Source organism: Schistosoma haematobium, chromosome ZW (assembly GCF_000699445.3).
Source record: "Schistosoma haematobium chromosome ZW, whole genome shotgun sequence".
In the NCBI taxonomy this organism is placed as follows: Eukaryota; Metazoa; Platyhelminthes; class Trematoda; order Strigeidida; family Schistosomatidae; genus Schistosoma; species Schistosoma haematobium.
This window is the reverse complement of record NC_067195.1, coordinates 31,793,359-31,817,906: the sequence shown is the minus strand read 5'-3', so window position 1 is coordinate 31,817,906 and position 24,548 is coordinate 31,793,359. Positions and strand designations below refer to the sequence as shown.

The 24,548-nt window shown below is 35.2% G+C and overlaps 2 protein-coding genes across 2 annotated transcripts; one reads left to right on the top strand and one right to left on the bottom strand.

The window, feature by feature from the left end:
* Positions 1 to 4,206: 4,206 nt before the first annotated feature.
* Positions 4,207 to 21,595, bottom strand: UFSP2_3 (Ufm1-specific protease 2). The gene is made up of 7 exons (XM_051211046.1): positions 21,487 to 21,595; positions 19,366 to 19,928; positions 17,696 to 18,535; positions 15,347 to 15,787; positions 9,927 to 14,606; positions 7,312 to 7,482; positions 4,207 to 6,024 (listed from the first exon to the last, which is right to left on the bottom strand). The coding sequence occupies exons 2-7, from the start codon at positions 19,894 to 19,896 to the stop codon at positions 5,761 to 5,763; spliced, it is 6,927 nt and encodes a 2,308-aa protein (XP_051071078.1). The 5' UTR covers positions 19,897 to 19,928; positions 21,487 to 21,595; the 3' UTR covers positions 4,207 to 5,760.
* An 871-nt stretch (positions 21,596 to 22,466) lies between these two features.
* Positions 22,467 to 24,152, top strand: UFSP2_4 (Ufm1-specific protease 2; the record flags this gene model as incomplete). The annotated part of the gene is made up of 2 exons (XM_051218719.1): positions 22,467 to 22,601; positions 23,889 to 24,152. 2 exons carry the CDS (start codon positions 22,467 to 22,469, stop codon positions 24,150 to 24,152), a joined length of 399 nt encoding a protein of 132 aa, XP_051071077.1.
* Positions 24,153 to 24,548: the final 396 nt, after the last annotated feature.

The following is a 24,548-nucleotide window of genomic DNA, read 5'->3' as shown; positions in this document are numbered from 1 at the left end:
AAGATGAGAACAGTTCATTGAGGTCGTCAAAATATCATCATATCTTTACAAAAGATGGACATTCTAAGCCATCAAGATTTCATTCACAGTAAGTTTGTGACAGAAGTCAATAGTGTAAAGATGGTAAGTCCGGTAAAATAAAAGTTGATTGATAGACATGAAGATTTACTTGGAAAGTTCAACGGTTCTTATCTTTTTGTAAAATGATGAGTATGATTTTTCAAATTATAATCTTAACTGACCGCCTATTGATGGTTGAATACACTTCTGAACATCGATTTTCTATCATGTAAATCAGACTTCCGTTAAATAGGTGGAATTGACTTGCTTAAGACAAATATCTGTACTAGGATATACCATTCAAGATGAATATCATGCTAAAAATCCTCCCGATGACATTTCAGTCAAGTTTGCTGCGTGCTCAAAAGTTGTCAGTATCGTGGTTGTCTCCTTTAACAGTACTTAAGTTTTGATTAACGAAGTGGAAAATATGGCCATCTCCAGCTTCTCATACTATCGAAAAGCGTAGTCTCAAAAAAATTCGAATAACCCAGTATGAATTATTTTTCGAGAACATGAAGTGAAGCATTTCGCTGTTGAAAACATACAAAATCGATGCAAATACATACATCAACAGAACAAAGATAAGTGGGTAAGGGAAGTTACGTAGCAAGACCTCCAGGAACCCATATGAGTTGTGGTGTACTAACAGATGCTAACCAAACATATGATTTTCAAACAGCATAGTGACATCATAAACTATATTATCCTTTGATCCAGTCTTGGTCACAAGGCAATGTTTAATTTAAAATTCGCTTGAACGACATTTGTAATACATATCTAAACAGCCGATTTTGATATTTAAAGGGACCACTGATTCAAAGATAATCTAAGTTGTACAAAAGCGATCGATTAATTTTAATATGAACTAGAAGGCGTTTTCAATGAATATAGATCTTTCTTAGGAACGACGACCTAAGAGGTTTGGCGAAAATTTACTAGCATGGAAAGAATAAATTTTTCAAAAGTCGAACAAGATTGATTTTATGATAGCACCACAAACCCAACATTCTGTGGTGAAATAAGTATCACCATGGAATCAAGGGTAACCTATATTGATATAAGCCGCTAGCCTGAAGTTGATTTTGTCTATCACAACATTCATACAACTATACAGATGCATGAATTTCTAAATTATATTCAACATGCCAACTGTCCAAGCTAATCGCATACCTGCTCAGCAATATGAAAATAATTCGGAATTCAGAGGTGCACGGTGAATGTTATTCTAAAATACACTAATCTTTAACCGACAACACACAATTTACGTAACTTCCATGTAATCATATATTGAGAGATTATTTATCCAAGATGGAAATATATTTTTAAGGTAACAGATACATGCGACCACTAGATATTTTACTGAGAAATGTTGCCAGAACATCATAGAAGGCAAAAGCGACTGACGATCTTCATTGATGAAGATACGTGGTTAGGTACCTTCATCATATCTTACTAAACGTCTCAACAATAGGCAGTTAAAAATGTAGCGATTAATGATAGCAACATCACAAAAAGCATCTAGAGATGATCAACGGGTCAGTGAAATAAAGAGAGATCCGATACGCTTTTTGCCAATATTTTAAACGCCTCTGGAAAAATATTTATTTTTCGATAATTGCCATAAACTTTATGTGATTTAATTCGAAAATGGGTCTGATTGTGTCTTTATAACACACGGTTTTTCATACAATAGTAAAAAAAACAGACAAGGTAATGCAACTTAAGCCTTGTACCAGAAACGCTACTAACCCCGGTTGAATAGCCGCGTGAAAATTACAGTAAAATAAGCTGAGTACATTATAATCTCACAAAATACATTACTCATCTAGTATCCAAGGCAACATACAGAACCTATATCCAACCAAAATCAAACTCCAACGCCATCCACCACGGATATGAAAATTTCGAGCGAACAATTTAACTAGCTGTGATTCGCGATTAAAGACAACAATTATTAGGGAAAACTTATGTGGAAACACCAATAGGATTAAATAATCATATCAGGGTAGCTCAATTTGTAATATTTTTTGGCTTTAAGACTTTCAGATAAATAACAAAGCACACAAGGCGACCTTGAGAACACAATCTACAACCTTCATTTCAAAATTCGGTCAACTTTCAATATCTTTGTGATAATCTGGAGTAAACATATTGAATTCTTTAGTCTTTTGTCGTAGTGTTACGATACGGTTACAATTTTTTGAGTTCAAGAGAAGTCAATCAGCCATTTGATTGCGCAAATTTACCTTATCGTTGCACATAACTCATATTTACCTGAAAAGTTGTTTACATGAGCACATACAGTGGATCTTCGTGAAGACAAACGTTTCAAAGTATATCACGGTCATTGGTCTACTCAAACGTCACATAAGATCAGACAGAATAATGGCTGAAGGACCGAATCCAAACACAGAATTATTTGCACAACCCCTCGTGTTCTCTAGATAAATATAGGAAAACCAAGACGTCCCAAAAGACTTGGAGGATGAATACTTCATTAAAGAGTCAAGAAAAGGGGATTTAAGCAGGTGTCACAACTGCAGTAGGATCAGTCTACAAGTGACAATCCGAGTTACAGATGCCACTAGTACTCGGAATTTGACAACACCTTAACCAGTAACACCTATAATCGAAATATACCAACCCAGTCAAATAAAAAGAGGTTCGAATATATATTTGTTGAAATATCGATATGTAGAGAAATGACTAATCTGAACTTGCTAGCGGTTGTAGGCGTACCCTATCGTGATTTGGTGCGGATGTGTGACCGAGCGCATTCAGCTAGGTGAGTCCATTAAAACTAATGCGATCAGCACCAAATGTCAAAGACGTACAGAGCTACTGATTTCGGGAATTTATTTGCCACTACAAATTACATCGTTCATTCACCTGAAAAACAACTAGATCTCAAAAAACTGTCGACCAACACCAACGTCAGAATATTCAATACAAACACTACAATTGATTTTTTGATAAGGAACTGAAACTCGGATAAACACCACGACCATAGTAAAGTAAGTACGTGAATCTAAAAACAACTATTCACTCAAGATATCATGGATCCATTTTCTAGATACCATCAGCAACAACCGCCTGTGTCAGAAACCAAGCAAACTTCCATTTGTTGAGCAAATAAGGAAAAACAGATAGAACCGGATAGAACACACCTTAACGAAATTAGGAAAGTGCACTGAAAACGAGCACTAAACCCAGATCCTCAAAGAAAATGAAGAAAGAACACATTGCGCTGTAAATTGGAGGCAGATATCAAAAGAGCTCAGAACACAGTTGTCTTTAAATCTTTGGTGGGTGAGCTATGCTGCACGATGTGTAACAGACGTCAGTAAAAATGTGATGCACTTATATGTATAGAGGATTCATCTTCATTGAAGAAAATGTAAGATCCACGAGTTATCCTGCAAGTCGAATATCATAACTAATCCTTGCATCGCCCGTTGGAAAATTAAAGCTTTTGATTGAATCGACGATTACGAGTGAAATGTTTGTGTGAATCACAAATGTTTGCTTTGAACTAACTTATTTCCCCTATGTTTAAAGATATTTCTTGTATACTCTAGATTTATGTCATCATAATAGCTCGTATCTAACAGAAAATAAAGTAGTACCTTCAAATTTGTTCAATTACGTGAATTACTAACACTGGTAAACGCGGGAGAATAAGTATGCAATATAGTGTTCTGAGACTTCTTTGAGTCTATAATAGCCAACCGTATCGAAACATAAGTTTGAGTGTGATTTATGCAATTATATTCTAACTAATATTCTAATAGTTTCTCTGCCACAAAATGGCGTGCTATACAGCTAAACCGTCACTAACCTTGAAATCGCTGAATTCCTCACTATGATTCTGTCTAACAATCAACTAATGTGCAGAGACATAGTGCTTGAAAAGATTCACTTTTAGCGAAGACAGTGAGTAACGTTGCACGGAAAACCGTGAATTTAATTCTCGATATGCACGTTTTCTAACAATACAAGAGAAACGACTGAAAATCAAATACTTCGACGCTGGTACAGACAACGACACAACTCAACCAACATCTACTTTGTTGAAACAAACCAGTACGTCTTTTTATATCGGTTACGAATATTCTTTGAGTTACTTGGAGTCAATGGTAGTAGCCAAACTGCACAATAACACGGTTACTCGATTGTCCGTTGTACCATTTAATAATGACCAATAATCTCGAAAAACTCAAAGTAACCCAATAGGAAGAGCTGACACCTCCTAAAAATGAATTTACTTAATATGCCTGGTAAATGGTTGAAAAATAGAACCGTTTATTCAGTTATGAAGTACTGTGTCATTTTCTGTAGTGTATGACATCCCTCTTATTAAACATAAAATACCTCGATACTAAAGCTCCTACATTACTGTTAAAGGTTCCCATGGTAAAAAATAACGAACAATACAGTTAAAATTGTTTATAACCCAAATCAAAACGGTTTACTGTCCTTCGTCAGGATTAGCTGAACCTGATGCTTGTCTCATGAGTTTCAATTACTGCCACAATTATTCCTATCAAGATTACTGCTATTATTAATATTGCTGTTCGCTAATCTCTTGTCATGATAAACTTCTCTTGAGGACGACTGTCATGAGTTGGAGGGATTACGAAAGCTAACTACCAGTGGGATTTGAGAATCCCGAGGTCTAACAAAGGTGTAGGGCCAATGAAATGTCACTGAGCACTAGCCAAATCATCCGGCAGTTGGGTCACCGAATATCGAACAGATCATTGATCCATGTCAAAGTCAAGGACAACCGACACGCGTCAGTTAATCGTACGCAATGTACTGGCCTATGCGGTGGTGGTCACACATTCGCCTGTACCTACTTCAACTTATATATTTCTGTAATAACATCCTTTGTGTTGTACGGTCTTCAAAGCATCCATAGCCCCTAGATACGATGGAGTAACCCACGTAAGGTGCTAATCGCGAAGTGTGACTTCGACATTAGCTGTTGGTCACACCATTCACGTCTAACTTGAGTAGGCCCCCAATCATTCGACAGAGATCATCAACGTTTATGATCCACAGAGGTCTACATAGATCGAATAGAGAAGTAGGACCTCCTTACTTTGTTCTATCATTTATTCAAAGGTGATCTGATTCAGGTGTATAGAATACTGAGAAATGATGTCGGATCTGATGTATCTTTTCCATTACTTCCCATTAGATCGGGACATATCAAATAGCATAACAAGCGAGCTTGAAAGCTAAGGTTGAACAAATATCCGTAGCATACAGGTTTTCTCACCAGGTCACCAACCCTTGGAACCCGTCGCCTTGGGAAGTGGTGTTCGTACATTCAAGTCACTCATTCCATAGAAGAACAGACACACAAGCCTACTAGAAAAGAACTAACACAATACAGATATCCGAGATCTGTATCATCATTTGTACATTTTCTCAAGAAGTAATTTGCTATAAAGAAAGTTGACAAACATTTTGCATTCACATTAAACATACAGAAAATTCAGATAGTTTATGTTCCACAGAACAGTTCAGAAACAATATAATAATAATAACTACTTAAAAATAAAAAGAGTAATCCTTCTCAAAAGTAACAAAAAACAAGATTTATGATGAATTAATGAAACAAATGATCATTTGATTCAGATTAATTAGAAATACTACATTTTCTTGCTGCATCGATCATCAGAATTTTCTTTACCCATTATGTTGATACAGGTCGACCGGTTGGATCAATAAACAAGTGTCTACACAATGGACAAGCAGGATTTCGACTAGTTGTAAACCATTTGTACATGCAAGCATAATGAAATAGTTTACGACAAGTGTGACATCGCATTTTAGGCAAACTGAAATTTGTGTTGTGCACAATCGAGTAACAAATTGCACATTCTTCAACACCATCGAATTTTTCCGAACATTACTTTGCCACAAATCAATACCATCTAAAATCGATCCATTCTAAATGACACAAACAACACAGAGAGGTAGAAATACTAATTCAATTCAAGAGATTTAGGTTAAATAATATATCGTTTTATTGTTGATTCACACTCATGGAACTTGTTTAATAAAAGTTCGTTAAATTTGGATGTTCAATACAAATAATAACAACCAGATTTCAGAATACGAATTATGGAATGAGTATATTTTAGATTATGTTCTATTTAATAAGTCCGACATATAGAAGTGAACATATCACTTTGTAGCGATTATATTATTTGAACGTTTTCTGTTCCACCCAAATTCTGATTATTTTACAAAGGCATGTGCAGAGGGGCCTTTTCTTACGAAATTTCACATACACGGTCCCCCTTATTTTCAAGATAATTAGGAAACTAAGTGTAAAACTTTTCGAAAACCCATTTAAATATTTTTTCTATGTGGTTTTCAATACTGACACAAGTTCGAAAACTCTGTAGTCCCACTATCGCTCTCATGTTACGAGACCACCGAATGAGATAGGCTTAATTTAGCGTTTAGAGTAAACCATTTGATGCAACTGTGAACCTATATAGATAGAGTGGCTGACACATGTACTATAGATGAACATAAGTTGCGGAAAATTTGCTTAAAGGTCACTACTAAATTGCTAGTCTGAAGTGAATATTTATCCAAGTCACTTCATAGAACTTGAATTTCCCTTTTCTTTCCCTACTTTCATTTTATCCACGAAAATCACTCTTTCCTAACTAGCGCTTTAGTATTCATCAGACAGTTAAGGTTATAGTGTTCGACCAAAGGCAATAAGCTTAAAGATATCTAAATCGAGCTCAAATGTAGGGTTGAGGAATGCTGCTTCCAAGCTGTAATGTCACAATCAACGCTCTGATATATTGGATTAAGAGTAAATGTTGGAACTCGTCGTGTTAACACGATGTAAAGTAGTTCGAAATGTGATGTTTTATTTGTTATGCTTGCATAAGCAGTATTCTACTCACCAAATCATAGTGTTGATTAACATTTTAGACATACCTTACCTATGGAACTAACTAGTGAAAACTTATTACAATTGGAATAATTATCTATCACACCACAAAGGACTTAAGATGAAATTGAAGAAGACACTCCTAATTTCAGATGAAAGCATTAGATTATAGTCTATATTATATATTTAACACTAAATTCAGATAAATATCTATAAACGTGATTAATTTCAAATGCCAATCAGACACAATCAACAATGGTTCACTGGAAAAAAGATTACATCGAAATACACAAAATAAGAATAAACGTCTATCAACTCACATGATTATTAACAAAAACAGACATTTGTAAAAGCCATGACTGCCACTGTTGACTTCCTACACCAACACTACGCCCTTTACTAACAGTAATTGGACTTAAAGGATAGTTGTTTGGCAACTGAATAACCATTTCCATCGAATGATCATCTCCCACGTAATATGTGGCAATAATCTAAATGAATTTGTTTAATAACAACTCAATATTATTTACATAATAAAGCTGAATTGTAACGGTCGAAGTAGAATGAAATGTGTTATATTTGTGCTTGGACACATGATGAGTTTATGTTATTTCTTCAACTATTGACAAAATATACACATAAAGCACTGTGTTGAATGTTCTAAACAGCGATAGAGCTTGTTCAAAGCAGTGAATACTTTAAAATAGTATGTTAAGTACGCATTTTCATCGCAGTCAGTAGTATGACTTACCAAGCTATACAACAGAGAAGTGCTGGGAAAAGGTAGGTACGGAAGTAGTTGGGAGGCGGTCCTGACCCCAAACCAACGACTCACATGGGCTTTAGCATCCTCAGGGAACAAATGTTGCACGGAATTACTCTTGGATCCCGGCAACCATAGGTGTCATATCTGGACGAAGAATAATTGAACGGTAACTGTCAGGACCTATTTATGGATTTTGCGATATATATTCTCATTGTATAATTATTAAGTAACTATGTTACATGTATATTCATTTTCTTATTATAAGCTTCCATTTGACCTATTGGCTACTACTATACGGTTTACTGCACTTAAGTTATTCCCACTTTATTAGTTACAGTCTCTCACACTCGCAGCCACTTTCGACCTGATCTTGTATAATTCCTACTTTCTATTTTATGGGATGATGCGGTCTGACTTGTTTGTGTATAAACTGCGTCTGTTCGAAATACATTATTCATATAGGGGAGGCTGATGTTGAGCAGATTAGTGAATCTCTCCACCTAAAGATAACCTCACAAAACTAAAATTCTGGCTTAGAACGCCTAACTGTTATGATAGTTCTCGGTTCTTCACAGCATCCAGGAATTGGAAAATGGATCAGTGGCCTTGAAACCACATTCGACAAAAATGTCTCGTGTGCAGTGAAGGTCGCAGTAGCCGCAATAAAGTGTATGTTAAAGTTTTCTTCGACGGCACATACTTTACACCTAAATGCGAAGTTCTTTACAAGACTAGTAGAAATATGTGCCTACACTCACTTTGTGGTAATTTGTTTAAAGTAGTCGAAAGAATTCGTGTGTCTGGGTAGCTGAGCAAATCCTGGTGGTGGCGTGAGCGATAAGATCATATCGTATCATGAAAGCCATAGCAGCTTGTGACAATCTGGGCCATCTTCGGCGCCTTCGTGTTATTAATGTGGTTAAAAAGGCCGGATTTACAATGTGGTGGTGAGAGCAGTTCTGCTGTATACTCGTGAAACCTGGCCTCTCCGAGTTAAGGACGTCAAACGACTCTGCGTTCGATCGTCATTGACTCCGAAGGATTGCTGACATCCAGTGGTAACACCATGTTAGCAAGGCGGAGATGCAGCAATATGTGTTCAGTGGTTGTGACGATAATTCGATTGGTGTCGCCATCTGCAAATACCGACTTCGATGACTTGGATATGTGCTACAAATGTTGTCCCAGAGAAATTCACATCGTTCAGTACTTGCCGATGTTGGGACTGGCTGGGTAAAGCGGAAAGGTGGTCAGTGTATGACATGTTGTCGTGGTATGAGAGAAAACTATACAGGACTGGCATCTGTCCACCCCTCACGACTCCCTGGTTGGGGTCCTAGAGATAATGGAATACTGGCTTGAGACATTATCAGACATGGTTCGAAATAGAAGCCAGTAGCGGTCTTGCATGCATTTATTGATTTCGATCATACATTCTCTCCTTTCTATCCCTTCACAATTCCATTTACTTATTTATGTGGAGTATATTTATTCAGGTTTCCACTTGTACCAGTATTTATGTACTTCAATAAATAAATAAAACTTCAAAATCACTATAACAAGTAGTTTAATGAAGAGACTTATTTGGTATGAGTTTATTTGTGTGTCGTAGGTATATCGAATTACTGTCATCCACAGTTCGCAGTACTTGCTAAAGAAAGTCGAAGGCTAGCAGGTCTTGATACAGCTTCAATCCTTAAGGCCATTAACTGTTGTTCTGAACTTTGGCGGTATGCGCAGATATCCAAGTTAGAACAATCGATTTAGTCACTATCTAGAGTTGAAGACGAGTTATCTCAGTCAAAATATCTAGAAAGTGAGATTAAGAGCCGTAAAACTTTAGCCACTGAATATACCAAGGTATTTTCTGAATTCTTTTTTCAAGGAATTATATCAGTTAAATGAGGTTTATATCAACGTTACAGCAAATTAACTAATCTGAGGATAATGTAATTCTGTAAGAACCTAACGTAAGCATATATATAATTTACTAAATGATTTCCATAGCGTTATAAAATAAAAATGGTTATCTTTAGTTAAAACAAAGAAATTATGATTATGTTTTCTAGCGCTATTTTGGGATAACGGACAAAATAATACATATTCTTTCATGTAAACATATTTTAAAAGGATGATGAGTGAATATGCGTATAAATAATGCACACTTACTTCTCGTGATAAAGGACGACCTTTTATTCGAACACTTCCAACTTCAGCTGAACTTTTAAGCAAAGAAAATAGACTCTTTGAAGAACTCCGTTCTTTGTTTAACAATCGGAGATACGAACGATACTGAACCAAAACAACTTCATCTCGAGCTAGACTGGACGAAAAATATTTCGACACAATTTTATCAATCGTACCAGCTAATTGGCGTAAGCGACCAGGACGGTGGACAGCAAGTGGACTGATTTGTGCAGATACACTTTGTGGGAAACTAGATAAAGAAGTAAGTTGAGTATGCCATGCACGAACTAAAGCAGGAGCTTCTGAAAGAAAACGACGAAACAGCCTCGCAGCCAAATGGTTAATATCGGTTGCCACTCGGTGTCCAGGGATATGAAGAAGTGAGTCATCAGGAGAGAAAGCATCTCGCCACTTACTATCACCGGTAGAACCTGATGTTACTAAGTTAACAAAACGTTTACTGTTGCGACGTGAACAAAATACAGTTAAAGCAGCTGTAAGATATATACGAGACGTTGAGTTAGGGAGTAAAAGGCGTTCATCAGGTTCCAGTCTACAAGAATTATTTATAAAATCTCCTAGATTTCCTGAAGATGGAAGAAGTAAACCAATTGTAAGCATGAACCTATCAAAAATAGTGGCTGATGAACTCAAAAGAGAGTTTTGTAGAGAAGCCCGAGTTTGGGGTCCAGCACAAGTCATTAGGCTTAATAAACTATCCCAAGCTAACAAATAACCAAGAAGAGCTTGATGAGTTTGACAATTGACTGTCCAGCCAGAAGTAGAGAAATCACGCAAGTACAATAAGCTTGAATTACCGCGACCCCAGTGATCGGCAGCCACCTCACTTTGCAGATACTTCTCAACAGAGGAAGGTAACAGTCCTGATAAAGCCGACATCCAAGAGGTTGGAATACGACGGATCATATAATTAGCTATAGATATCGAAGTTTCATTATTGCCTTGTAGTACACGAGTTCCAGAGAGTCTGTTTAATAAAATATAACCGAGGAGTTGACCAGACTGGTGAGGTGAGTAAGCAATTAACTTGCAAGCCATATCTAGACTAGCACGAAATCCAACAGTGAAATCATTTACAGACCCAATCTTAGATGGGAAAAGTTGGTTTATCATGCAAGGTTGACCTATCTTTAATTGGACATCACTCAAGTACTCAAAAACCAATGAAGATTGATTACTGAAAGCAGTTATTAGATGATTAACAGGACAAGTGGCAAACGCAGCACACAAAGCCTGAATGTAGATATCAGTATCAAGGACAGCCTGAGATTTGCTATATCCCAATGGGATGCAGCTTTTTAAGACAAGTCGCAGGAATGTGGAGTAGTGATCAGGAGCAAAAAAGTTTTCCCAGTCATTTCGAACAAGTGGAGGTGCCTCTCCTCGACGAGGTATGAGAGGTAGTCCTTTTGCGAAAACACGATACATATACTCTTCATCATCTAAATCGGCATCTTCTATACCCATCTGATTAATGTCAGTCTCCAGTTCCTCTTCGAAGTCTATATTCACATTTTCTGAAAGAACGTTTTTAGATTGGTCATCACTATCACACTGAATATCAGAAAGTGTTTTTGCATGTTCTTCTTCGTCAAAAAACTCATTTACAGGTTCTTCATCCTCACACTCATCAGCATCGTCTGCATCCATGTTGTCGGATTGAATCACTTTTTTACCTATATTAGTTTCCTTTAAAATGATGCAATCCGATAGAGGTAAATGTGAATAACGTTCAATAAATATTGCACCAAGTGCAGCAGACATTCGAAACACTCGAGTTGCGAGTAAATCATATAAAGTTTTTTCGACACCAGGATTAGATGAGCCACAAAAATAATGAACAACTGAATAGACCCAACTCATAGTCAAACAAAGGATAAAATCCCATTGTTCAACAGATAAAGAAGGTCTTAACTGACGCATTCTCATACTCAACTGAACGAGACCCGGTCTGACAGATATTGGGGGTTTTTCGGATTCTATGGCGCTCCATTGCCAAGGCTGCCACAACAATAATAAACATTCAAGGTAACTTATTGTTGAAAGACATAGATTAAACACTACTGGTGACTTTAAACATAAACTTTTATCTTCCGTAGCAGAAGTAGTTAAATTGGCTAACCATGTTCGGTAATCCTCTAGAATAATAGAAGAAAATGTTGTGAGGTAAATAGGTGCAGTTGCGCGAACATTTGCAAGAGCTGAAATCAACTCAATAATATAAGCATGAGTTTTTAAGTGGTGATCACTTAAATCTGATAAGTTGCACTTTTCGACAGATAAGGAAAAACTTTTCAACCGGCCGAGCAATTCTTGCCTTGACAGACAACGACGAACTACACCTGCAGGTAAATAAAGCTCAATACACGTATTAAAACGTATTTTATCTGAATAAATGTTTTCTGTTGATGAATTAAGTGGAAAATATAAGTCAGTCCACGTTAAGTTTTGATTATCATCATCGTTACAACTAGCTGCAAGTTTGATATCATGAGGCCATAAATTTGGATGCATGGTACGTAAACGGTTCAATAACAAGCTATTTACTGTTGATTGTAGAATATGATAAGTTTGTGACTCTGATTCAACAATGTATTTCAAAGCGTTTGGTGATGATAAGCTCAAGAGGCGTGAAAGTGGAAGGTCAGATGTAAATTCATGCCAAAATGATCCCAACGTTTTAGCAAGCAACACTCTATTTTCTTCAAATGAGGACATTGATGACTCAAAGTTCTCAAGTTGACCATTTATATTCAATACACTTAAATCTGTTTGCTTTGAAGACAAACCAATATCAATACATATATCCAATGGCTCACGAAAGCTTGATATCCAGACACGTATAAATCCAAGACATAGTAAATATTGAGTAGAACAAACATCGTTATCGCATGACATAAACTGCACATGAAGACGTAATAATAAACCCAATTGATGTAAGCGGACTAACTGACCGAAACTTGGCAATACAAATAACGGAGATATGCTGTGATCTTGTAAAAGATGGCGGGAAATTAAAAATGTTTCGGGTAAAGGATATATTTTTACAACTGCTTCTAAAACAAGTTTTACGTGTTTGACCAAGTATTTCAGCCAGAGCATAGAAAAGTATGAAACGGAAGATGAAGAATTTAGTTTATCATGTACAGTTGAATAAATACGAGAAATAAAATGATAAAATAATGGGGTGATAAATTTTGAAGAAACGGTATTCGTGAAAATTAGATTAGAGAATTGATTAAAGAAGCTTTCCTCGTTGCAATCTTTCAGTTCTTCGAGATTTAATCGTTTTAAAATAATTACCTCTGAACGGTTAATTAATTCTTTTAAATTAAACACAACATCATTATCACCATCTTCATAATTGTACACATGATGATTGTCATCATTAGTTAAAATAACATTAGGTAAAAAGTGATCATCTGTGTTAGATTTTGATGAATAAGAAGCATCTAGGGATTCGTTAATTTTAACAAATGCGCTAATGCTATATGAACAAAACATGATTTTTGTCAGCAATAAATAAAGATAATTCAAGCAGGATGAACTGAATACATTATTGTTGTTTATCATATGTAGTAAATGAATTAACAAACTTCCAACAATTCTTAATTCTGATGCATTAGTGACATTACAGTTGGTATCATCGCAGAACAACACATTTGCATAGCGTCGTTTAAGACAAGTAGACAATGTTTCAACCAACTGGATAGGAATAATCATCTCAGGTGAATTACAATCATTATTACTATTACTGCTTGATATGTGATGGAAAGAATTTGTTATTAAAGAATGCAGATTATTCATGTATGATATAACAACTGTTGAAAAAGGAATTTCATCACTTATAACCACTTTGTCAAACCATACCTGCGCCCAAAAACATAAAGTGCTGCTAACACGATTTGATAATAATTTTGTACAAACACTGGCTGGATCGAAAATATTCCCTAGACTTGGTAATGACTGAATCAGTACTGGAAGTATATTATTAGTGAATAATAAGCAAATCGATGAATTATTGGGGATCTCTCGTTCATTATCAATGTTTTCAGAAGAAAGAATCCATAATTTGGCTAAGCCTTGTATAACTGGATAGGACCAACAAATTGCATGCACTTCATAAGGTAGTTTAGACAAAAGTGAAGAAAATACTTTTCGAAGAATACATGGAGCAGAGAAAGATTTCAAAGGGAGATAACCGTAGATGCATAAGAATACCAAAATATGGAAACTATCATTTGGACTGTCTTCAAACAAATTTGCATTCATGTTGTTTAGTAATATATCACTAATACTGCAAAATAGATTAATGCACCACTCTGTCTGCACAGTAAAAGTTAAATCACAGTAATTCATTTTATTATCTACTCTTTGTGAAATTTTTGAATCATTATGTATATAACGGTTAACTTTCTGATTGCTGGATTTAGCTAAATGATTTACAAAGCTGATTAATCGTAACGGATCAACAACTCCAATAAACAAACGATCCATTTTGCCGACGTCAATTATTGGGGTTAAGAATTCGTTTGATTGTCCTAAGGAAATCCATTTGAATAAAGTATTTCTTAATTCATCATACATTTGTATTTTTAGCTGATGATTAGATTGAGCAATATTATTGCAAAACTTTGCAGTCTAAGGAAAAGTAAGAAATATAAAATGCAGAAAAATAAATATAACCCATTACTTACGTGCACATTTGTATGGCGGGGTGTATAGTGATGACGTTAAGAAATATTGACCTGAGCAAATCAAGTTAAATGAAGCGAGAGTAAATTAATAACCCTAAACTTTAATGTTATATGGATTCTACTATGAGGAAATCTATCATAAAATAAATGTGGCCACTACCATAAAGACTTAACATTATGATTTTAACATTTTACTTATACTACGCAAGATTTTCTGAAAAACAATCTGACTAGCCTACTTGAACAACAAATATAACCTATTTTAAGTGTTTCAGCCAGTTAACATTAAACGATCTCACTAAGCAAAGATTAATATGTAGGAAATTACGAATATTAACTGTGGTTTACTTTAAAATTAAATGTGACCTACTACTCAAAACGTTAATCGTATTAAAATAGTGAAAATATTAACAGAGAATAATCGCTCAAAAAAGAAATTGTTATCCCATCCAATCGCCGATAGGATAAGTTTATAAATGTAATAACATATAAGGAGAAAGACAGTGAATTACTATATCTAAAGCATAACTTGTCGAAAATATGAGAAATGTAAGAAATTATAGACTATGAAGAGTAAGTTCGAGTCTAGTTCTAAACCATAAATATATTGGCAAAGTTTATATATATATATATATATATATATATATATATATATATACCAGATATTTTAATCGTCGAACTCACTTGATTGAAAACAATATTTAAGTAGGAATGCCTGGAGAGTGATGGACGACTGCAAACCAATTTTGGAAAAGTATGGACTCGTGCATGTGTAATAAGACAGTCAGAAAAAAGACGTATAAGAACCTTTGAATACAACTTCTTAGCCAAAAGAACTTCTTTTCTGTTCTCATCCTCCATAGGTGTTAGCAATCGATCGATAAAATATCTTACACATTCCATAGTCCCTGTGGCTATAACAAGGGATACGTCCGGATCATCTGAATGGTATGAACCAGTTTCACTGTAGTCACCATCTGAAACGCGTGTGTAACCAAGTGAACGGTGTAATCCTAACAAAGTTGAGTCAATAAAAAGTTTTTCTAATATCTCCAACTCATGGATTTTTAAATTACAATAATCCAGAGGAAATTCATTCACAAGACAAAGTAAATGTGTATAAGCCTAAAAATTAAAAACGAATTAGGATTACGAGTGTTAACACTTGTTTGGTGCTTGTAGAAAACAAAAATGAATTCGAAAAAATTGTTAGTTATGCATTTACCAGTTTTTTGCTTGGAGATTCTTGGAACCATCAAAATAACATAAACGTAGATATATAAGGATTTGATGAGTTATGCGTATTCTGACTGTCATTTAGGAAACGTTGTGAGACTGAAATGAAAGGTTCTTTATTCGAAAACCAAACTAAGTCATGTTGAACATCAAGCAGTAAATTTACTGTTTACATGTATTTTCTAAATCTTAGTTTTTGTTCCATAACACTCATCTTGTCTTATAGCTTTATAAATTAATGATTTTAATCTTCAATATTCAGTTTAAAACTTGACTATCGAACCTGAACATATTGAACAATAATGTTATAGAGCCAGTAAAAAACCAACCATAATATTTAAGATACATGTTATGAAAAGGTTTAAACAATTGTAACGAATGTGGATGTTTCGCAGTGTTGTAAAGTATGGAACGCTAAGTGATAAAATATACGCAATGGTACGATGTTACTGACCGATAACTACACAAGAAAATGAATTGTCGACACAAACCCGACTAAACTGAGACCAAAGCTCAAGATAAACAGCTAGAAATGTTGTTGCACACAACGATAAATATAACTATTTATTATTTAAGATACAAGCGACTAAAGGTAATGATTTTTGAAAGCCTCTCACTCTCCAATAAAATTAAGATCTGACTATTGGATCTAATTCCTGACCGTTATATTGTGGACGTACTTTTTGCATGTAGGTGATCTCAAAAAACATGAAACCAAACTCTCAGGTACGCCTAGTAATTTATGATGTCTGATCCTTCGCAATTTATTCATTCTACTGGTGTAATTATATTTAGTTTGAACTGTTTATTACATAAATATAGTTTTAACAGTCTACTACATTTCAAAATACATGACAGACCTTTTATAGTGAAAAAACAAATCGAAGTATTATTATTACTATTTACTTGTTTGTCTTTCCTTTTATTCACTTTGGAGATATCATTTTTAAAGATAATAAACCTAATTAAATCGAAAACACCAGCTGGTAGATATAGCTTTAAAAAATTTAAGTCCTTAATTACATACATGTGATAAGTTTAAAATCTATCCATTGGCAAAATATAACTCATTTTCATAAAGATATATGAACATATGCTGTGAAGAAAATAGTGAAATTACAAATTATAAAGGATGATTTTCGGGACATTAGTTCGTTTAATTCATAATCTGTAATTACTAATATCTAATTTATATGACCACCTTATTTCTTAAATCATATGTTCTCGTTTAATCCATGACTTATTGTTATATTTTCGATTTAAATTTATTGTAATTTAAAAGCGAACCTTTTGTACTATCTTTGTACCTTAAATGTCCAATTTTGGCACATACTTTCCTTTTATTTATTATGCGTTGTTGTCCACTTATTTATATATTTAAGTGTGAACCCTTTTGAGTTATCATAATTAGATAAAAAGATCTTTAATATAGTCGTTTTCTTCTTTCGTTTGTCGCCTAATCAGTACTCTTATAGTAGATCATTAGTCAGGAAATAGGATAGTTTACTACCCTTAATACCAATCGGTCATAAGTTCGCCTCATGCAATCAGTCTCAAGTAACCCAAAGCATTAAGGTGGTTTCGAGAAGGATCTCTTTGCATATTTATCTACAAGTCAGTGAACAGACCAAGGTCACGCTAACACATGATATTGACAGAGAAGTGAGGTGTTAGCAATGCATAGATTGCACTGAACTGTAAATAAAAAGCAATCAAATATAACTGTCCCTGATGTAGCCTAGAAAGAAAGGATGTATTGTAACAATTTCAAGATAAAATAAAAACTGTTTAATTAACCTGTTTAGCTTGAATCTTCTCGGAATAATTAAGAAGATTTTCCAATCTCGTAACAAACGTTTGACTCCAATCCACGACAGACCACACAAATTCACCAGATAGTCCAGTTAAACAAGCCAAAGCTGCATCCCAGAGTGAAGAATACACACCAGTGCTGAGCTCCAAAGGAGTGTGAATATCAACTGATTTACTGGTAAATGTATTCTCAAGTAGTATGCAAGTAACACCCAGTGATCCAACGGTTATATTGCTGATATATTCACCCAGAACCTTCCCATCACTTGCTTCCTTCATCCATCGACACCAAGAAGAATTACGACACAAAACCGAACACAGCCTATACACAGCGATACAAGCTCCAGACAATGTCCCGTAGGTTTGATCTAGGCAATTCGGATTTTGTTCGCTCCTTAAAGTTTTTAAACAACGTACCACTTTATCCCAAATACCTTCAGGACATAACAACATTTTTAGGCGAATCAGTTGTTTGTGATCTGATGAAAGATGAACCAGATTACCAACAAAGGAGGTCAAGAAGCGCAACGTTGATGAAAGGTCAAAAGAGTAAGACGATAACTCCGTACTGGTATTTCCCACAGGGTTGTCGTCATTCTTCATGGATGAACAATGTTTCGAAGAGGAATATGACACTGTATCTGCACATGTTTTACGTGTTAGTTCAAATAACTGAGTTTCAACCATATCTAAGAGTTGTTTAGAGCACAGACAGTGAACATCTATTAGTTTCTTCCCCGGAAAGGTGTCATACAACCCTTTAGTAGCATATAGGGCTGCTGATTCATAGGTATCAACTGTAGAAAAAGTCCATATTGGTACAATCTAAAAAGTATCATTTATCATATAAGCCAAAATAAAAATAGATGATATTCAGTAAACTAATATCTAAAAAAGTAGAGATGAATCTAGTCTGATTACTAATAAAAAGCGTTCAAGTAGGTTATTTATACAGTTTTTATTGTTTCCTTAAATATCTGTCAAGCTAAAATCTCTAGCGTCTTCATTTATACTTTGGATCAAATATCAGTTAAAAAACACTTTACGTTTAGTTAGTGAGTTGCATGAATTTAAAAATCTTCACAATAAAGAACACTGAAATACGCCACAGATAAGATTATTTTTATTGACGTGAAATTTAAAATCCATATAAAAAACAGTGTTTTTAAAGTTAAAAAGTCTTGGGATGAACATTACAAACAATTACAATATCAGATTCGTCTGAAAATCTCAATCTCTCGAGCATATCTGCTCACTTTTTTTGTTAACTACCACTAACCACGGTATTTGCACACCAACTAACTATTCTACCTTTATACAATGACTTGAAGTAGAAACAATGTCTAAATACACATGGGCCCGTGTCATGCTAAACTAGGTTTGGTTACATGAAGTGATTAAGTAGAAAAAACTACCTACGTATTTCATTTGAAATTCCTTCACAGTTAGAGGAAAGATTAAATGCGTAAAATGACAACCGGGGATATGTAAAGACATCTATAAGTGTAACCTAAATAGATGCCAGAATTGAAGGTTCTAGAACGGTCATACATTACTGTGGTGACCATCATTAGTACCAAACTACGTCTATCGGTCATAAATTATCATTAAAGATTACATTGAAATGGTACAAACTTATGGATGATAACATTTACCTGCTTTAGGTACAGACCTAAATCTTTGCCAACACGAGATGCAAGTGCATGCATAGTTGTTTGAACGAATTCACGAACTTTCCTATCCCCATCAAACGAAAGACGATGGTAAATTCTTGGCCAAAATGGTAAAACAGCCACAATTGAGCTTGTACCCACAGAAATGCATTCAGATTTATTTGACTCGGGTTTGAGAAGTTCATAGAATTCACGCAATGCCTTTTGTTTGGTAACCGAATCGCGCTTTTCCAGACGTCTAAAAATATTTAGAAGTTGTGTGTCTAAACCTGATGCATCTGGGTCTTGAAGGATAGGAACGAACCCAGTTAACTTCCCCTGACAACTTTCCGTTTTCAGCTCATCAGTATTAAGCATGACACTTTGTAATTTCGTATCCAAAAGACATGTTAAAGGTACCCCTAGACCTCCAGTCTGTTCAACCAAAAACCTAGTGGCCTTGTCGCTGCTGGAAGGCTTAGAATTTTCCTTAACTCTTGGTTTATGAGTAGTCGTCTTTTTTTTCCCTCCCATAGTAGATGAATTATAAGTAATGAGGGACTGACCTATAAAGGAAAGATACATGTATTCACGAAAATCATCAAAATTTTCGAAAAGCAAAGTGACAATCTTGTTAACACTCAGATTGAAAACATGAAAACTTGGTATATCAAGGGTTTTACTAAGTTCGTTAAAAAAAATCATAACACTATTACGATGAAGATAGGTTAGATATGTGTAACATAGGCTTTAATTATTTCAATTGATGAATATAAACGCTGGCAAGCTTCCCTAATCCTTCTCAGGACACTGAATTAAAATTCACAGGATGAATACTAAAACCGTGAAAGCAGTAGTTTCGAAGACGGTTACAAGACTAAGCTTCAGCGTATTGTTTGGAAAGAAATGAATACCCCGAATAAAAAGTATGTAATTATGCTGCAAGCAAAATCGAAGGGAAGGTAAAAAATGAACGTATATTATCTATTTCGACTGAGATCACTCGTCTTCAACTCTAGATAGTGACTAAATCGATTGTTCTAACTTGGATATCTGCGCATACCGCCAAAGTTCAGAACAACAGTTAATGGCCTTAAGGATTGAAGCTGTATCAAGACCTGCTAGCCTTCGACTTTCTTTAGCAAGTACTGCGAACTGTGGATGACAGTAATTCGATATACCTACGACACACAAATAAACTCATACCAAATAAGTCTCTTCATTAAACTACTTGTTATAGTGATTTTGAAGTTTTATTTATTTATTGAAGTACATAAATACTGGTACAAGTGGAAACCTGAATAAATATACTCCACATAAATAAGTAAATGGAATTGTGAAGGGATAGAAAGGAGAGAATGTATGATCGAAATCAATAAATGCATGCAAGACCGCTACTGGCTTCTATTTCGAACCATGTCTGATAATGTCCCAAGCCAGTATTCCATTATCTCTAGGACCCCAACCAGGGAGTCGTGAGGGGTGGACAGATGCCAGTCCTGTATAGTTTTCTCTCATACCACGACAACATGTCATACACTGACCACCTTTCCGCTTTACCCAGCCAGTCCCAACATCGGCAAGTACTGAACGATGTGAATTTCTCTGGGACAACATTTGTAGCACATATCCAAGTCATCGAAGTCGGTATTTGCAGATGGCGACACCAATCGAATTATCGTCACAACCACTGAACACATATTGCTGCATCTCCGCCTTGCTAACATGGTGTTACCACTGGATGTCAGCAATCCTTCGGAGTCAATGACGATCGAACGCAGAGTCGTTTGACGTCCTTAACTCGGAGAGGCCAGGTTTCACGAGTATACAGCAGAACTGCTCTCACCACCACATTGTAAATCCGGCCTTTTTAACCACATTAATAACACGAAGGCGCCGAAGATGGCCCAGATTGTCACAAGCTGCTATGGCTTTCATGATACGATATGATCTTATCGCTCACGCCACCACCAGGATTTGCTCAGCTACCCAGACACACGAATTCTTTCGACTACTTTAAACAAATTACCACAAAGTGAGTGTAGGCACATATTTCTACTAGTCTTGTAAAGAACTTCGCATTTAGGTGTAAAGTATGTGCCGTCGAAGAAAACTTTAACATACACTTTATTGCGGCTACTGCGACCTTCACTGCACACGAGACATTTTTGTCGAATGTGGTTTCAAGGCCACTGATCCATTTTCCAATTCCTGGATGCTGTGAAGAACCGAGAACTATCATAACAGTTAGGCGTTCTAAGCCAGAATTTTAGTTTTGTGAGGTTATCTTTAGGTGGAGAGATTCACTAATCTGCTCAACATCAGCCTCCCCTATATGAACAATGTATTTCGAACAGACGCAGTTTATACACAAACAAGTCAGACCGCATCATCCCATAAAATAGAAAGTAGGAATTATACAAGATCAGGTCGAAAGTGGCTGCGAGTGTGAGAGACTGTAACTAATAAAGTGGGAATAACTTAAGTGCAGTAAACCGTATAGTAGTAGCCAATAGGTCAAATGGAAGCTTATAATAAGAAAATGAATATACATGTAACATAGTTACTTAATAATTATACAATGAGAATATATATCGCAAAATCCATAAATAGGTCCTGACAGTTACCGTTCAATTATTCTTCGTCCAGATATGACACCTATGGTTGCCGGGATCCAAGAGTAATTCCGTGCAACATTTGTTCCCTGAGGATGCTAAAGCCCATGTGAGTCGTTGGTTTGGGGTCAGGACCGCCTCCCAACTACTTCCGTACCTACCTTTTCCCAGCACTTCTCTGTTGTATAGCTTGGTAAGTCATACTACTGACTGCGATGAAAATGCGTACTTAACATACTATTTTAAAGTATTCACTGCTTTGAACAAGCTCTATCGCTGTTTAGAACATTCAACACAGTGCTTTATGTGTATATTTTGTCAATAGTTGAAGAAATAACATAAACTCATCATGTGTCCAAGCACAAATATAACACATTTCATTCTACTTCGACCGTTACAATTCAGCTTTATTATGTAAATAATATTGAGTTGTTATTAAACAAATTCATTTAGATTATTGCCACATATTACGTGGGAGATGATCATTCGATGGAAATGGTTATTCAGTTGCCAAACAACTATCCTTTAAGTCCAATTACTGTTAGTAAAGGGCGTAGTGTTGGTGTAGGAAGTCAACAGTGGCAGTCATGGCTTTTACAAATGTCTGTTTTTGTTAATAATCATGTGAGTTGATAGACGTTTATTCTTATTTTGTGTATTTCGATGTAATCTTTTTCCAGTGAACCATTGTTGATTGTGTCTGATTGGCATTTGAAATTAATCACGTTTATAGATATTTATCTGAATTTAGTGTTAAATATATAATATAGACTATAATCTAATGCTTTCATCTGAAATTAGGAGTGTCTTCTTCAATTTCATCTTAAGTCCTTTGTGGTGTGATAGATAATTATTCCAATTGTAATAAGTTTTCACTAGTTAGTTCCATAGGTAAGGTATGTCTAAAATGTTAATCAACACTATGATTTGGTGAGTAGAATACTGCTTATGCAAGCATAACAAATAAAACATCACATTTCGAACTACTTTACATCGTGTTAACACGACGAGTTCCAACATTTACTCTTAATCCAATATATCAGAGCGTTGATTGTGACATTACAGCTTGGAAGCAGCATTCCTCAACCCTACATTTGAGCTCGATTTAGATATCTTTAAGCTTATTGCCTTTGGTCGAACACTATAACCTTAACTGTCTGATGAATACTAAAGCGCTAGTTAGGAAAGAGTGATTTTCGTGGATAAAATGAAAGTAGGGAAAGAAAAGGGAAATTCAAGTTCTATGAAGTGACTTGGATAAATATTCACTTCAGACTAGCAATTTAGTAGTGACCTTTAAGCAAATTTTCCGCAACTTATGTTCATCTATAGTACATGTGTCAGCCACTCTATCTATATAGGTTCACAGTTGCATCAAATGGTTTACTCTAAACGCTAAATTAAGCCTATCTCATTCGGTGGTCTCGTAACATGAGAGCGATAGTGGGACTACAGAGTTTTCGAACTTGTGTCAGTATTGAAAACCACATAGAAAAAATATTTAAATGGGTTTTCGAAAAGTTTTACACTTAGTTTCCCTAATTATCTTGAAAATAAGGGGGACCGTGTATGTGAAATTTCGTAAGAAAAGGCCCCTCTGCACATGCCTTTGTAAAATAATCAGAATTTGGGTGGAACAGAAAACGTTCAAATAATATAATCGCTACAAAGTGATATGTTCACTTCTATATGTCGGACTTATTAAATAGAACATAATCTAAAATATACTCATTCCATAATTCGTATTCTGAAATCTGGTTGTTATTATTTGTATTGAACATCCAAATTTAACGAACTTTTATTAAACAAGTTCCATGAGTGTGAATCAACAATAAAACGATATATTATTTAACCTAAATCTCTTGAATTGAATTAGTATTTCTACCTCTCTGTGTTGTTTGTGTCATTTAGAATGGATCGATTTTAGATGGTATTGATTTGTGGCAAAGTAATGTTCGGAAAAATTCGATGGTGTTGAAGAATGTGCAATTTGTTACTCGATTGTGCACAACACAAATTTCAGTTTGCCTAAAATGCGATGTCACACTTGTCGTAAACTATTTCATTATGCTTGCATGTACAAATGGTTTACAACTAGTCGAAATCCTGCTTGTCCATTGTGTAGACACTTGTTTATTGATCCAACCGGTCGACCTGTATCAACATAATGGGTAAAGAAAATTCTGATGATCGATGCAGCAAGAAAATGTAGTATTTCTAATTAATCTGAATCAAATGATCATTTGTTTCATTAATTCATCATAAATCTTGTTTTTTGTTACTTTTGAGAAGGATTACTCTTTTTATTTTTAAGTAGTTATTATTATTATATTGTTTCTGAACTGTTCTGTGGAACATAAACTATCTGAATTTTCTGTATGTTTAATGTGAATGCAAAATGTTTGTCAACTTTCTTTATAGCAAATTACTTCTTGAGAAAATGTACAAATGATGATACAGATCTCGGATATCTGTATTGTGTTAGTTCTTTTCTAGTAGGCTTGTGTGTCTGTTCTTCTATGGAATGAGTGACTTGAATGTACGAACACCACTTCCCAAGGCGACGGGTTC